The 16,163-nt window shown below is 39.0% G+C and overlaps 1 protein-coding gene across 7 annotated transcripts in view; it reads left to right on the top strand.

Moving 5' to 3' along the window:
* The window catches only part of MRE11 (MRE11 homolog, double strand break repair nuclease), a 78,975-nt gene that overhangs the window by 30,913 nt on the left and 31,899 nt on the right, over positions 1-16,163 (top strand). For all 7 annotated transcript variants that reach the window (XM_049653857.1, XM_049653835.1, XM_049653843.1 and 4 more), the window contains 4 exons: positions 380-506; positions 3,433-3,533; positions 4,926-5,099; positions 11,834-11,896. In XM_049653857.1, the coding sequence (XP_049509814.1) occupies positions 380-506; positions 3,433-3,533; positions 4,926-5,099; positions 11,834-11,896 (465 nt within the window). The remainder of the gene's footprint in view (positions 1-379; positions 507-3,432; positions 3,534-4,925; positions 5,100-11,833; positions 11,897-16,163) is intronic.

The following is a 16,163-nucleotide window of genomic DNA, read 5'->3' as shown; positions in this document are numbered from 1 at the left end:
TGTCCCAAAAATAAATAAAAACGTTGAAAAAAAAAATTTAAAAAAAAAAAAAAAATTTTTAAATATTCCCGTTTAGAAACTTCCCCTCCTTTCCAGATGGTACTCCTGGTGCCCAGGCTCTCAGTGTTATCCTGGGAAGAGTAACTCCTTCAGATCTTGTGGGAATTCTTGCTGTATCTTGATTCCATCAAGCAAAGTGTCTTGTGTAAGCTTAGAAACCTTTGAAGCTTTATTTCCTCAGTAGAATAAAAGGTGTAACACCATCATGATCTTTTAACATGAATTATAGAACATTAACTTACTATCTTAAAAGCAGCAACATAAATAATGGAATTGGTAAACTGTTTCCAGGCCTTCATAGCTTGCTTTGTATTTTCAGGTGGACTATAGTGGAGGTTTTGAACCTTTCAGTGTTCTTCGCTTTAGCCAGAAATTTGTGGATCGGGTAGCTAACCCAAAAGATGTTATCCATTTTTTCAGGCACAGAGAACAAAAGGAGAACACAGGTAAGCCAGTTACCTTTACAGATTAAAAAAATGCTTTTTATAGGATGTATAAAAATCAGGTTTTAGTAAAAGGAATATAAACTAATGGAAATGTTTTTGTGATTATTTCTCATATCTTGGGCAAGCTGATACCGGAATAATTAAATCTCGTCTTCTAAACATTAGATAGCCATCATTTTTAAACCTGTGGATATTAATAAAGAAAGGGACATTTTCTCTGCAGACATAGTTTGTGAAAATAGTGCTGCTAACAGTACACACAGACTTTAGAGATTTATTGCTCAAAGTATACATTATTGACTATACATTGTTAATGTTTAGAGAATATACTCAAATTTTACGCAAGTATTTCAACTTTTGAGTATACAGGATTTAGGACAACTCGAGTCTTGGAATAAGAGGTATTTGATGTCTCTGATGACCACATAATTAAGTTCCAATTAAATTTCATAATAACTAATTGCATTTTTTTTAAACGTTTTATTTATTTTGAGAGAGAGCGAGCACATGTGCAAACATGGGAGGGGCGGGGGAGGGGTGGGGAAAGAATCCCAAGCAGGCTCCACGCTACCTGTCTTGAGGCTTGATCTCACGAACCGTGTGAGATCATGACCTGAGCCAAAACCAAGAGTCGGATGCTTAACTAACAAAGCTACCCAGGTGCCCCTAATTGTTCTTATTTTAAATGTATTTATAAAAAAGGCCATCCAACTGAAATAGTGCTTCTTCATTAGAAATACTGATCATGTTAAATATAGAGGTTCTTCTTAAAGCTATTGAGTCAGAGAATTTTTATAGAAAAATATGATCTTTTTTTTTTTATAGGTAAGCTGTTTAGGTTTTTATTAACCGAGCTTTAATGGAGCTTCTGTTTTCAATGTCAAATTGTGACCAAATTTTCCATGCTATTAATTCAACCTGAAACATTGGTTCAGATATTTATTTATTTTGAGAGAGAGGGGGAGAGGGAGAGTCCACACACACGAGTGGAGGAAGGGGCAGAGAGAGAGAATCCCAAGCAGGCTCTGTGCTGTTAGCACGTAGCGCCACAATGTAGCCAGACTTTGGGCTCAAACTCATGAACCATGAGATCATGACCTGAGCCAAAATCGAGAGTTAGACGTTTAACCGAATAAGCCAGCCAGGTACCCCTCGTTCAGGTATTTAAGTGGAACTCATAAAACACTGTTTTAGGAAAAAATCTGTGTCAGATAATTACTTTCTTATGCTATGAATTTTAACTAGTTGCTTATTGATCATGGTTTTCTTTAATTGTCCATCCATATCAATCCCTTGAGATCATAATAATACAGAATATAGAAATAGTATGTTGTTACTTGAGTTTCATCCATAGTCAGTTTTATTCTAATGATTCCTTTTTGGTTTAAACATAAATTGCAAAACAGAAGGGGCACTTTGGAGCCTCAGTCAGTTAAGCATCCAGCTCTCGATTTTGGCTCAGGTCATGTTCTGTCGATTCGTGAGTTCGAGCCCTGCATGGTGGTCTATGCTGACAGTGTAGAGCCTGCTTGGCATTCTTCTCTCTCCCCCCCACCCCCCCAAATAAATAATAAACTTAAAAAAAAAACAACGTTTTTGTGTGTTTTATTGAAAGCATTTCTTGTTATTTTGGTCAGCTCTGCTTCTTAACTACATGTGTGACATTGTACAAAAGTACATAACCTATCTGATGGTTGATTTTCTTGTTTGTGAAATCAGGATAGTACGTGAGCCTGCCTCACAGAACTGTGGTTAAGGATTAGAAGACACACTGCATGTAAACGGTCTTATCACAGTGTCTGGCATGACTTCATACTTAGGAAGTCATGATGTTAATTCTGTCTTGAAATTTAGAAACGATTTCTGTTTACTTGTCTCTAGTACTTTGCAAGAGGCACACTGAACTTTGTGCCTCTTTACCCTCTAGGCCATTGCACGTATTTTTCCCTCTGCATCAAATTTTTTTTCTTTTTCCTGTTTTGCCTTGTGAATCTTACTCATTCTGGAGGTCTTGATTCAAATGATATAGCTGCATTTGATATTTGCACGTTATTTTCAACCTTCTCTGAGAAGATTAATTCATTTCTTTCCTGTGAGTCATATTCTCTGTTCTTCCCTCATGTGGCACTTCCCACCTTAATTGTAATCATTTGTTCTCACAGGCAGGGATCCTGTCTTATCATTGGGTTTTCATGGCCAGGTCCAGTATGTCAGACAGCTAATATTTGTTTCCCTGACAAGAGTTACCAGCAGAGTAGATACTGGACTCTATGCTTCTTGGCTTCCTACCCAATACTCTTTTTATTCTTCACCTGCTGTTTTTGCAACAACTGTCCTGCTTCAGAAAGCAGCAAAAGTGCTGTAAGCATACATCCCATTTGTCTCACAGACTATTAAAAAGGCATATACCTCAGGGCTGAGATTTAATTAAATCAATATTTTTATAGTTTCATCTAAGACATTCATGAGTAAAACTGGCTGTCTTTTTGTTTTGTTTTGAGCTGTGCGTATGTGGTGGTGACTGTTGCAGAGTTCCAAGCTGCTGCCTTGGTTTGTAATGAGGAACTGGCGATTTTACCCAAAATTGCTTTTGTAATTGTCAGTATAGTGGGAAAGGTAAATAACATCTCGGTGTTATGAAAGTAGTTTTGTCCCTGAACATCCCTTGAAGTCGTTTTGGAGATCCCCAGAGGTCTGAAGACCACCCTGTGCTGTAGGAGACGTAGTACTTGGAGATGTGGAAAAATACGAGCTTTGAGGAGGAGACTGCAGCTGTCAGTAGAAATGCCATGTTTTTGCCTCAAAATGCCTCAAGCTGATTGTTGATACGGTCTGGCCATTCCGCCTCCACTGAGCCAGACTTGCCATAAGTTTGGGTAACACTGTAATGGAAGCTACTGTTTTTCCACGGACTTCTTTTTTCTAGGAGAAGAAATCAACTTAGGGAAGTTAATCACAAAACCTTCAGAAGGCACAACTCTAAGAGTAGAAGACCTTGTAAAACAGTATTTTCAAACTGCGGAAAAGGTAATTTCTTAATTACAGTTTACATTTTGAATAATGGCTATCTTATGCTAGCAGACTTGAATTTGGGTCATGTATAGTTGATACTTGAAACGAGGGGCGCCTGGTTGGCTCATTTGGTTAAGCACCCAACTACTGATTTCGGCTCAGGCCATGATCTCACGGTGGTCTGTGAGTTCGAGCCCTGCATTGGGCTCTGTGCTGCCAGCAGAGCCTGCTTGATATTCTGTCTCCCTCTCTGTCTGCCCCTCCCTTGCAAACGCTCTCTCTCACTCTCCCTAAACGATAAACACTCAAAAATAAATAAGTAAACGTAGAGGATCCTCACAAGGTCTCTATGAAGTAAGTAGGGTAAGAATGAATTATACTCATGTATAGTTACTCTACATTAAGAAAAATCAGTGCTTGATGGTATTATTATTGTGGCTGTTGTTGTTGATGTTGTTCTGTTCTTCCTTCTTTTCTCTACCGAATGTTTCTGAATCCAGGATTTACTTTTCTCACATCCGGATGTAGTTTCAGAACTCGAGGAATATAGCCACGGGACGGTGCAGCGACTTTTTGTTGGCATGAGTATATGTCACTTTAAGATCTGGCTGTATTCGTTTCCTATTGCTGTTGAAACAAGTCTCCACAAACTTAATAATTTAAATTAACACAGATTTATTGTCTTAGAGTTCTGTAGGTCAAAAATCTGACACCAGTCTCACTGGCCTAAAACCGAGGTATTAGTGGGGTTGTGTGTTCCTTTTTGGAGACTCTAGGGGAGACTCCATTTCCTTATCTTCTCCAGCTTCTAAAGGTGTCCACATTTGTTGGTTCACAGCCTGCTTCTTCCACCTCCAAAGCCAGCAATGTTCTATTTCTCTGGCCATTTCCTGCCAGTTCCATCTCCCTCTCGCCCCCTGTTGTGATTACACTGGGCCCACTTGCATAGTCCCTGTAACCTCCCAATTGTACGGCCAGCTGATTAGTAATCTGTAAGCTCAATTATCCTTTGCCTTATAATATACTCACAGGTCCCAGAGATTAGGATGTGGACATGTTTAGGGGCCATCATTCTGCCTGCTGCACTGGTTAACCTAGTCTCTTAGTCATTGGCTACCATTTCAGGACCATTTATCCCAACCACTAGGGCCTCTGCATTCTTCCTGTCTTTTACACTACTCCTGTATCTGGTTTTTACTTGGCTTTTTCTAGCCCTGAATATTTGTTAGTAGGCTTAATTACTGCCCATTGTTTTGTTTTGTTTTCCCTTCAATAACTAGATAACTTTTTTGTCTTTTTCCCCTGGTAACATTAGACTATAATTTTTCTTGCTCGGATAGAATTATTTGGTAAGGAATAGATCCTGATTTCTGCATCCAGTGGCAGTGGTTTGTACCTCTTTTATAGAATGTGCAGCTCTCACTTCTAACCGAAAGGGGAATGGGCGAAGCAGTACAAGAATTTGTGGACAAGGAAGAAAAAGATGCCATAGAGGAATTAGTGAAATACCAATTGGAAAAAACACAGCGATTTCTTAAAGAACGTCATATTGATGCCTTAGAAGATAAAATCGACGAAGAGGTAACTCATTTGGTGGATAAGTCTAATTGGATACTCTCTCCTTAAAAGTACCTCTGACTTCCTTTCTGATAGACCAGTGTTTAACCTCTCTGATGTGTTTAGTTTCCTCATCTGTAAAATTGAGATCGCAAAATGAGAAAAGTAGAGAAGGTCTAGAACAGAATCTGAAACATGATTGCTACCCATTAAATGTTAGCTTTGTTCCCCATGGATGGCATCTTCTCCCAAAGATCATGAAAATGCTTTAAGACAAACCGTATAGGGTGAAAATTTCTGTTCTGATTTTCAGTTTTTTAGTAAGCTTTGTTTGAGATTTTGAATGTCATCTAGAAAATGCATTCTCTGTAAGCAGAAAAACAGTGGAAGAATCAAAGGAAAAGCTCTAAGTTTGCATAGAAATTGTTAATTTTTGCATGTCTCAAAGTATCAAAAAATCAAAATGTACTGACGTGGAGAAAATATTTGTATGTGGGCAGAAAAAAGGTTGATACTCAATGTTATTGTAGTACCTTTATAATAGTCTCAAGAAAAGTAGTAAACATTTCATAGAATAATGAACAAAGACATGAATAAGTGGTTCACAAAAGAAATACAAACAGGTAATAAGCGTATGAAAGTGGTGTTTAGCCGAGGATAATCAAAGAAACTCATGTATTTTGGGGGCGCCTGGGTGGTTCAGTTAAGTGTCCATCCAACTCTTGATCTCACCTTGGGTTTTGATCTCAGGGTCATGAGTTCAGGCTCCACGTTGGGCTCTGCACCAGGTGTGAAGCCTACTTAAAAAAAAGAAAGGAAAGAAAAATGAAACTCAAATGTAGTTTTTATTTGTCCAAGTGACAGCAATTTGAGGAAAGTGTTTCCTATGCTGCTTGTAGGGTATCAAGATTGAGCTACTGCACCGAAAGGCATTTTGTCAGCGTGCATCAAGAGGCTTAAGATTTGACCTTTAACTCAGCCCTGGGAAATTTTCCCAAGACAACAGTGAGATAGAGATTTGCATATGGAGTAATTTAAGTGTTGTCTGCAGTGGGAAAATTGGAAAATGTTTTGAAGTAAATGTTGGCACATACATACTAGATACTATGCAGGCATTATTAAAAATTACACTTTTGAAGAGGATGGAAAAATATTTTCAATGTTATGTGGGGAAAGAATTCCGAAGATTTAAAACTACATACAGAATGGTGCCAGTGAGTTTTTATTTTATATATGAATGTGTGTATGCATGCAAAGAATGAAAGAAAATATTTCAAACGTTATCAGTTGTTATATTCAGGTAATGGGATTATAGGGGATCATTTTCTGTATCTTCCAGATTCCCTCTAAGCAGAAGAACAAAACATTATTTTTAAAACTCATTCCCTTTAACTTTGATTTTGGTGCTTTTAGTCAGTCAACATGGTTCCTGTGATGTCAGTATGCAACTTGTAATGTTCCATGCCAAGCACTTCAACAGTCAGCATAAGTATTCCACATTCTAAAATCACTCACACTGTGACACTGGGTGTATGGGGTTTATAAATTTTTGGCAGGAATGCATTTCTCAATTAATTGCTAAAAATAAAACATGACATCCCGCCCAAATGTAAATGTAAAACTGTGAAACTCCTAGGAGATAACGTATGAGAAAGCCCAGATGATCTTGGGTGTGGCAATGACTTTTTAAATACAAAACTAAAGGTGTGATCCATGAAACAAAGGATTAATAAGCTGGACTTTATAAAAATGAGAACCTGCTCAGTGAAAGACAGTGTCAAAGGAATGAGAAGACAAGCAACAGATCTAAGGAGAAAATATTTATAAAAGATAACATCTGGTAAAGGACTATTATTCAAAAAATATAAATAACTGTTACAAGTCAACAATAAGAAAATAGGTAACCCGATATAAAGATGGACCAAAGACCTAATAGACATCTCACCAAATGTGTACAAATGTCAAGTAAGTTTATGATGAAAACATGTTCTAGGGGCACCTGGGTGGCTCAGTCGGTTAAGTCTCCAACTCTTGATAGGCTCAGGTCATGGTGTCACAGTTCTCACAATCTCACAGTTCTGACTACGTAGAGTCTGCTTAGGATTCTCTCTGCCTCTGCCCCGGTCACGAGCACATGTGCTCTCTCTCTCCCAAGAATAAATAAGTAAATTAAAGAAAAAAAATAGGGACTCCTGGGTGGCTCAGTCGTTTGAGCGTCCAACTTCGTCTCAGGTCATGATCTCACGGTTCATGAGCTTGATCCCCGTGTCGGGCTCTGTGCTGACAGCTCAGAGCCTGGAGGCTGCTTCAGATTCTGTGTCTCCCTCTTTCTCTACCCTCCCCCACTCGCACTCTGTCTCTCAAAAATGAATAAACATTAAAAAAGTTTTTTTTGAAGAAAACATGTTGTATATCCTATGTCATCAGGGAAATGCAAATTAACAGTGAAGTATACCACTGTGCACCTATTAAAATGGCCAAAATCCAGAACCCTGACAACACCAAATGCTGGTGAGGATGTGGACAAAAGGAATGCTCACTCGTTGCCAGTGGAAATACAAAGTGGTACAGTCACTTTGGAAGACAGTTCGGCAGTTTCTTAAACAACTTAATATTCTCTTACCATATGATCCAGCAGTCATATCTACCCAGAGATGTTGAAAGTGGTATGTTCACATAAAAACCTGCCCAGAGATGTGGATGGCAGCTTTATTCATAATTGCTACAACTTGAGAGCAACCAAGATGTTCCTCAGTAGGTGAATGGGTGAATAAATTGTGAAACATTCAGACAAGGGAGTCTTGTTTAGGGCTAGGAAGAAACGAGCTGTCAATCTGTGAAAGGACATGGAGGAAATTTAAATGCGTATTACTAAATGAAAAAACTAGTCTGAAAAGGCTATAAACTGTACGATTTCAACCATACAACATTCTGAAGAAGGCAAAACCATAGAGACAGCAAGAAGATCAGAGGTTGCAGGGGCTGAGTGAGGGGCAAGAAGAGGGATGAATAAATGCACAGAGGATTTTTAGGACAATGAAACTGTTCTATATGATACTATACTGGTAGATACATGTCATTACACACTTTTCCAGACTCATAGAATATATGACACCAAGAGTGAACTATAAACTATGGATTTTGGGGGCCGCCTGACTGAGCCTGCCAGGCTCTTGATCTCTCTGGGGTTGTAAGTTCAAGCCCCACATTGGATGTAGAGATTACTTAAAAAGAAAATCTTGAAAAAAAACAAAAAACTACCGATGGACTTGGGTGATTATGATGTGTCAGTGTAGGCTCATCTGTTATAACAAATGTCCCAATTCCTGGTAGAGGGGGACGTGGGTAATAGGGGAGTCTGTATGTGTGAGTCAGGAGGGTATATGGGAAATCTCTGTACCTTCCTCTCAATTTTTCTATGAACCTAAAACTACTCTTTAAAAAAAAAAAACAAAAAAAACAGTAAAGCAAAAAACCATCTCCAACCCGGAGAGATGTCATGACTCCTGAGAGGGTGCATGAGGGATGGGCTATGTATTAGCTAAGAGCGCGGACTCTGGACCAAGCGGCCTGTGTTCAAAATCAAAACCCTTAGTACCTGTGTAACCATCAGTAAGTTTTTTAACTACTCTCCACCTCAGTTTTCTCATACGTAAAATGGGGATAATGACAGAACCTCCGTCAAGGTTGTTGTGAGGGTGAAAACAATATGTGTAAAGTCCTGGAGCACTGCGGGCACACAGTGCCTACACAGTATTTTTACTGACTCATTTCTCTTGCTTGAGTGACTTAGCACTTTTGGTAAGGCACATGCCACCTAGAGCACTATTACATACTGTGCCATTTTAAAAAACAATTTTATCCCCTCTCCTGAATCATGACAGACACTGTCATTTCTTTCAGCTTAAACAGCAAATAAACCTCTTCAGTCCCATTTCCCTTTAGCAACTACTCTACTTCATTGGTTCCCTCTTACAGCAGAATTGCTTCAGGGCTTTCTGTATTTGCTGCCCCGATTTTTCTCCCTCCCTTTTCCCTTACGCCCATCATCCAGGTGGGTTGACCCCATCATTCCAGTGAAGCTGCTCATTCAGAGTCACCAGTGACTTCTCTTGCTAAATCCACTTGTCAGTTCATCTTAAATCTCAGTTGAACTCTTCTTGAAGCCATTTTTTTCTTTGGCTTTTGGACCCCACAGTCTTCTGGTCCTCTTCTCTGCTTCTGTTGTTTTTGTCATCTCTCCACCTCTTTTGTTGGAGTCCCTAGAACTCAGTCCTTGGAGCTCTCCTTCATCTGCATACTCCCTTTATAATCTCATCTAGCTGCCTGGACTTAAATTCCATCTGTTTGGTGGTGACTTTCAAAAGTCTAGCCCAGACCTCTCCTCTCAGCTTAAGATTTCTGTGGCCAGCAGCCTGCTAGACATTTCTACTTGGATGCTTAGTAGACCTCTTCAACCGCTAACACTCCCCAATCTGAATTGCTCTGTTCTCAGCCTTTACTCCGTGTCGTGTCCTAGTGGAAACACCATTCTTTCCGTTGGTCAGGCCAAAAACCTTGAAGTGATCCTTGACTCTTCCCGTTATGTCACTTGTGTCCTGACTCTGTAAATGTCCTGTGGCATTACTGCAGAATACATAAAGAATCTGCTTCTCACGCCTTTGTCACTACCGGTGGTCCAACCTGCATTGCTGTTTCTTGATTAGATTCTTCCAGTACCCTCCAAACTCTCTCTTTTTCTACCTGTGCTCTTCCTCCACCCCCCATTCTCAATTCACCTGTCAGTGATCCTAACATATTTCAGATCCAGTCACTCCCGCGTGAAGAAAAAGCCCCTGTAGTTTTTCACGAGGCCCTTTTCAGTCTGGCTTTCCCTTAGGTTTTTCCCATCCAGTCTGCTTGAGCCACAGCAACCTCCTTGCTATTTATTACACACACCATGCGTACTTCTGCCCCCAGTGCCTTTACAAAACACATTGTTTGCTTTGATTAGAGTGTTCTTCCCTAATCATTTGCAAGATTCATTTCCTTCTACAATCTTTGTTCATAAATTACCTTCTCAGGCCTTCCATGGTCATCCTATTCAGATGTGACCTCTCAGCATTGCTCATCCTCTTCCTGCTTTATTTTTCTCTGCATACTTACTGTCTTTTGCCAGGATTTCACAGATTCAGATATTTGAAGAACTCCAGACTTCACTGAGCATTCTTCATCTAAGGTTTGTTGTTTGTTTTTGTTTGTTTGTTTGTTTGTTTATTTTGAGAGAGAGAGAGTGGGGGAAGGGCAGAGAGAGAGGGACAGAATCCCAAGCAGGGTCAGTGCTGTCAGCGCAGAGCCCCACAAGGGGCTCAAACCCACGAACTGTGAGATCATGACCTGAGCTGAGATCAAGAGTCAAACGCTTACCCCACTGAGCCACCCAGGCACCCCTAAGGTTTTTCTTTAAACGCAAAGGATCTAGTGCATCAAGAAAAAGTATGGGCAGACATTAGGGACTTGGGAGACCCCAGGCATATATAAGCTCCCCATGTCGTCGTATCCACACAGTAGTCCCTGGATTGAACACCAACATCTGTGCAAAAGGTCCCAGGAGATCTTTTATACCCCTCTGGTCACATAGTCAAGCCACGCTTCAAACCTGGTTGTGCAGATTGAAAACCATCAGTAAATAAACGGCCCCAGCTAAAGACTCCCCAGAGAAGAGCCTAGAGTTTTCTGTCTAGTTGTAAATTAACTCAATCCAATCCACCTTCTAAAATGCAATAGAACTTCTTATTTTGTTTTCATTTATTGGCTACACACACGTGCGCACACACACACTTGCGCGCACACACAATTGTACTCCTGGGGGACAGAGTTTGTAGCTGTTTTCAGTGTATTCTCAGTTCCTATAGTGCTGGACACATAGTGGGTGCTCAGTAAATAGATGCCAAACAAATTATTAAACAAATAGAGCTTTTCTCTAATTATGTAACTGTACTATAAGAGCCTTGTTGAGCAACAATTAAAAAAAAATCTGTAGTATCCCTCTTGGTTCCGGGACCATTATCAGCCAATGGTAAACATTCAGTAGTAAAGTGATCTTTAGAGGCCCACCCACTTCGCATTACCATTTCAGAGAGCCTCCTGAATCTCTTACACCCAAGTGCCTAAGAATGATTTGAGCCATATAATAAATACTTCAAGCCTCTGAAAGAAGAGATTTTTGTTTTTAACTATTTTACTGAAGTATAGCACCCATAGGTGTTAAATTATTTTTTCTTCTGCAGTTTGATAGACTTTTTCAGTGATCTGGAACATTTCGACAGGAGGTAATACAGTTTTGCTTAGGGCCTATATAGTACAATTCTGAAATTTTAATGTAAGTCACTAGAAAAATACGATTTTTTAATCAGTGTTTTGTGAGACAAAACTGTACTTATATTTCCAAGTTTTTTGTTGTAATAGAAAGCATTTCTTTTTTTTTTTTTTTTTTTTAATGTTTATTATTTTTGACAGAGAGACAGAGCAAGCAGGGGAGGGGCAGAGAGAGGGAGACACAGAATCTGAAGCAGGCTCCAGACTCTGAGCTGTCAGCACAGAGCCCGATATGGGGCTCGAACTCACAGACTGCAAGATCATGACTTTCAGCTGAAGTCAGCCACTTAACTGACTGAGCCACCCAGTCACCCCTAGAAAGCATTTCTTAATTGTAGCACATTTATATTTACATGATAGGAATAAGCAACATGTTTATGATTTACTCTGTTTTAATACAGGTACGCCGTTTCAGAGAAAGCAGGCAAAAAAACACTAATGAAGAAGATGATGAAGTTCGAGAGGTAATTCCTGCTGTAAATTCTTGTGCTTATATGTCAATTTAAGTTAGAATGACTAGTAGGTTTGTTTATAGAGGAATCAGTCCACAGGACCGAGGTTTGATTGATGGACTGAGCAGGGATTGGCCGAGGATAGCTGCCTTTGATTTACACCAGCTCACCCTACCAGTATTCTGCTTGCTGACATTCCCTTTTTTCCCTTTTGCTCTCCTCTAAAACTGATTTAATTGTGTGGGGGCAGGGGACATATGCAACAAGAGCCCTTATTAATCAAAATAATACATAATTGTGATCAGAACATCTTAACCAGTGTAAGATGAAATCTAACCCTACCGAGCTGGTATTATTTTGGGTAAAAAGGAAGAAACATAGGGTCTTGCTAGCAGTATTACCATAGGTAAATACACAGTGTCCTCTGGGCTTTCTAAAATGTTGAAATGGGCTTGATCACCATCAATGCTGTCTTTCTCAATCTGCAGTTTAGGAACTTCTGGTTAACGACCATTTACTTAAACTTTGGGCCTCTATGTGGTACTTGGTGAATTCACTATTGAAACATGTTTTTCTATTTTCCCATTTGTCCCTCGTGTTTTATGGTTGCTATGTAGTATTTAAAGGTTATCTTATAATTGATTTACTATTGGGACTTTGTCTTGATTGCTTTCATCCGTATCTGTTACAACCTTGCCGTCCTATTGGCGTTAGCAGTACAGATGTGGAAAGCATGTGGTTCGTGTCCACCAGAGATTCACTTTAGTAGGTGAGGCAGATGTATGTAGAAAGAAAATTGTTAAACATTATCATGACCGGAAGTGTCATCCTCACTGAATTAATACAACTATCCTGCTAGTCCATTGTCATTTTCCTAATCAGAACTGCCCCTGACAGGTGGTGAGATGGAAGGTGCGGAAGCACTTGACACATCCCTCATATTAACTTTTACAAACTCCACTGTTTTCTCAGGTACAAGCAAAAAGGAATTAATGGAAACCCCCCACCCCCACCCCCATCACCACCACCTTTAAATATTTTTTGCCTTGTTTTAAGCACACTCCTTAGGTAAAAGTCAATACCTGGGATACTAAAAAGGAAAAGAACCCTGCCTAAGGAGATGGGGACTCTGAATTTCCTTTTTTTGTCCTCTGAAAAGGAGTCCGTTTAGTGGTTGATCTAGTGATGACTACTAGGTAATACGACACAGCCTTTAATGTGAAGCAATTTTAGATCCTGACATAGGAAAGATTAGTTATCAGATAATTCTTCAGTACCATCTCTAAAGGCCGTTAGATAGAATTTTTTCTTTTTTAAATGCAGTTTCTAAGTCTACATCTGATTTACTTCAATATCTGTCATACCATACTGGCTACTTTACATTTTAAGCTGATCCAGTAATGCACCTTATGTGGAATATTAAGGAGTAGGAAAGTAACATTTTTGGTGTTATTGTGGTTTTTTTCTTTCTGTCTTCCTATAAAAGTTTGATGACCTGAGCTTATGGTAGGGGGAGTTGCCCCCCCCCAAATTATATCCCAGTTCATTAGAATATGTAGTAATGTGAAGTGTAATAACTCACTTAGTAAACTTTCTTTAGATATGCAAAGATAATCTTCTAAATGCCTAGTTTTGTGAGTTTCACTGGCTTCTTCGTGTTGTAAAAGTTAGCACCATCTCCATCGTGTAATACAGGAGATTTTACAACATAAACTAATGTTACTAGCAGTAGGGCCAATACTGACTACAGGCTTTTCCTACCTCCTGCCTTTCATTAATAGCCTACAGTAATTGATCAGAGAACTAAAAGCTACCACCATCCACTAAATTTCACATTCAACACTCCCGATGTCAGAGTCACTTCTACATGAATGTAGGAAAAAACAGAACACATTGCCTACTTTGTTTTATTCTTTGCTGCTTTCAAGGAGAAAGGGCAAATGGTATTTATGAAATTTTTATTGATTGAGTTTTCTCTAGGTGTATCACACTATTTCAGTTTCCATTTCACAAATGAGACTGAGACCACAGTAAAGGTTACCTGGTGGGGTGAAATTTTACCTTCAAGTCTAGACTTTTCCACCATACCACATCCTATCACAACTCTGTATCATCATGACATTAATACAACTCATGGCAAGTGAATGGCTAAAAATATAAAATTTCTCAAAGTTTTTGATGTGCAGCACATGAAAATCACTGTTCCTAAAAAGCACAGGTATAACTGCTTTACCGTTTACAAGATGGTTTTGGGGAGCTAAGAAGAGGAGGCTATAGATTAGGGATCCCTTACCACATTTATGCTTGTATTCACCTACAGAGTTCCGTTCAAGTAGAAAAGAGTTTGCTAAATAGCAAGAGTGAATGCTACAGGAAAGAAATGACTCCTGATTCTTGGATCGTGTAAACTTAACTAACCGTTTCAATTTAACAGGTTACGGAAGTGTTTCTGGGCACGTCCTTTGTGTTTGGAGCCACTAAATTCAGTTTTTCATTAACCTTTTAAAGAATAAGAGTGAATATTTTATACAAGGAAGGTAATAATGGACATGACAGGTTGCATTTGGGAATTTTTCAGAAGAAAGTGCTTTTAAGTTTTGATTTTTCAGCTATATTTTAAGACATTAGCAGGTAATCGGGGTTTCCTAAGTAATTTGTTAGCATTGCCATAGGATGTTACAAATGGTCTTCATTCAGCATACTGCTTAGGCTTTGTAATGGAGTTTGAGACTTTCCCAAGCTATAACCTCCAGCCGTGGGGGTTAGCTTAAATTATTTAAACAAACAGACAAAAGCATTAGTCCTTCCAAGAGGCTTTAAAGGCTCTTGTGCGCATTGGAAAGCTCTCAAGTATTTTCTTTAAATATAAGTTCACATTTAAATAAAAGGCCAAACAGTGGATATTTGAGGCTTTGCAGGCCATCTATGCTCTTTGCCACATATTCTTCTCTGTGTAGGTGGTGGCTGTTTTTTTTTTTTAAACAATCCTTTAAAAATGTAAAATCTATTCTTAGTCCAACATGTAGTCCATAGTTTTCCCAGCCTCTAGTTTCCTGTGCTTTACCTGAATCGGAGGCAGAGTTGATCCCCTTCTAAACTATAGTGCCAAGCACTGTCAACAAAGTGAAGAGGCGCCCCATACGATGAGAGAAGTTATCTGCACGTCATGTGTTTGGTAAATGATTAATATCCATAACATGTAAAGAACTCCTAAAACTTGGTCACAACAACAAAACGCAACTTAAAAAGTGGATGAAGGACTTAGACATTTCTCCAAAGAAGATAAACGGGTGACCAATAAGCACAAGAAACGTTGCTCAACATCACTAATCATTAGGGAAATGTAAGTCAAAACCACAAAGAGATCTCACTTCACATCTATTAAGATGACCGTTAAAAAAAAAAACAGAAATAGAAAATAGTGTTGCAAAGAATATGGAAAAATTGCAACCCTGTGCATTGCTGGTGGGAATATAAAACTTCTGTGGAGAATAGTAGGATAATTCCTCAAAAAATTTAAAATAGAATAATGTGATCTAGCAGTTGCATTTCTAGGTATTTACTCCAAAGAACTGAAAGCAAGGACTCAGGTATTTGTACACCCATGCTCATAGCATTATTCACAATAATCAAAAGGTAGTAACAGTTGATGGACAGATAAAATGTGGTATGTATGTGCAGCAGACTATTCATTTAACCTTAAAAGGAGTGAAATTGTGGGGCACCTGGATGGGTCAGTTGGTTAAGCGTCCAACTCTTAATTTCAGCTCAGGTCATGGTCTCATTGTTCATGAGTTCAAGTCCCATGTCTCTGCACAGACAGTGCAGGGCCTACTTGGAATTCTCTCTCTCTGTCTGTCTCTCTCGCTCTCTCTCAGAGTAAATAAAAATAAAATTTTTTTAAAAAGGAGTGAAGTTCTGATACTACAACATGGACGAAACTCAAAAATATCTTGAGTGAAGTAAGACGTAAAAGGATGATTGCTTGTATAATTCCACTTACGTGAGATACCTAGAGTAGTCAAATTCATACAGACAGAAAGTAGAATAGTGATAACTAGGGGATGGGGTAGGGAATGGGGAGTTACTTTTGTATATTTTGCCACAATTTTTTTTTTTAAAAGGTGTAATACCAGGATAGGATGTTTTCGAATCTCATCAAAAAAGCACCTGAAAACATTGTCCTACCAGTGGATCTGCACTTAACAATGGTTCTGGGCCTACACTCATGAGGTAAATTAGAATTCCCCAACTAATTCTTAGAAGTAATGTACTTCAA

Source organism: Panthera uncia, chromosome D1 (assembly GCF_023721935.1).
Source record: "Panthera uncia isolate 11264 chromosome D1, Puncia_PCG_1.0, whole genome shotgun sequence".
Lineage (NCBI taxonomy): Eukaryota > Metazoa > Chordata > Mammalia > Carnivora > Felidae > Panthera > Panthera uncia.
This window is presented reverse-complemented; position numbering and strand designations above follow the sequence as displayed.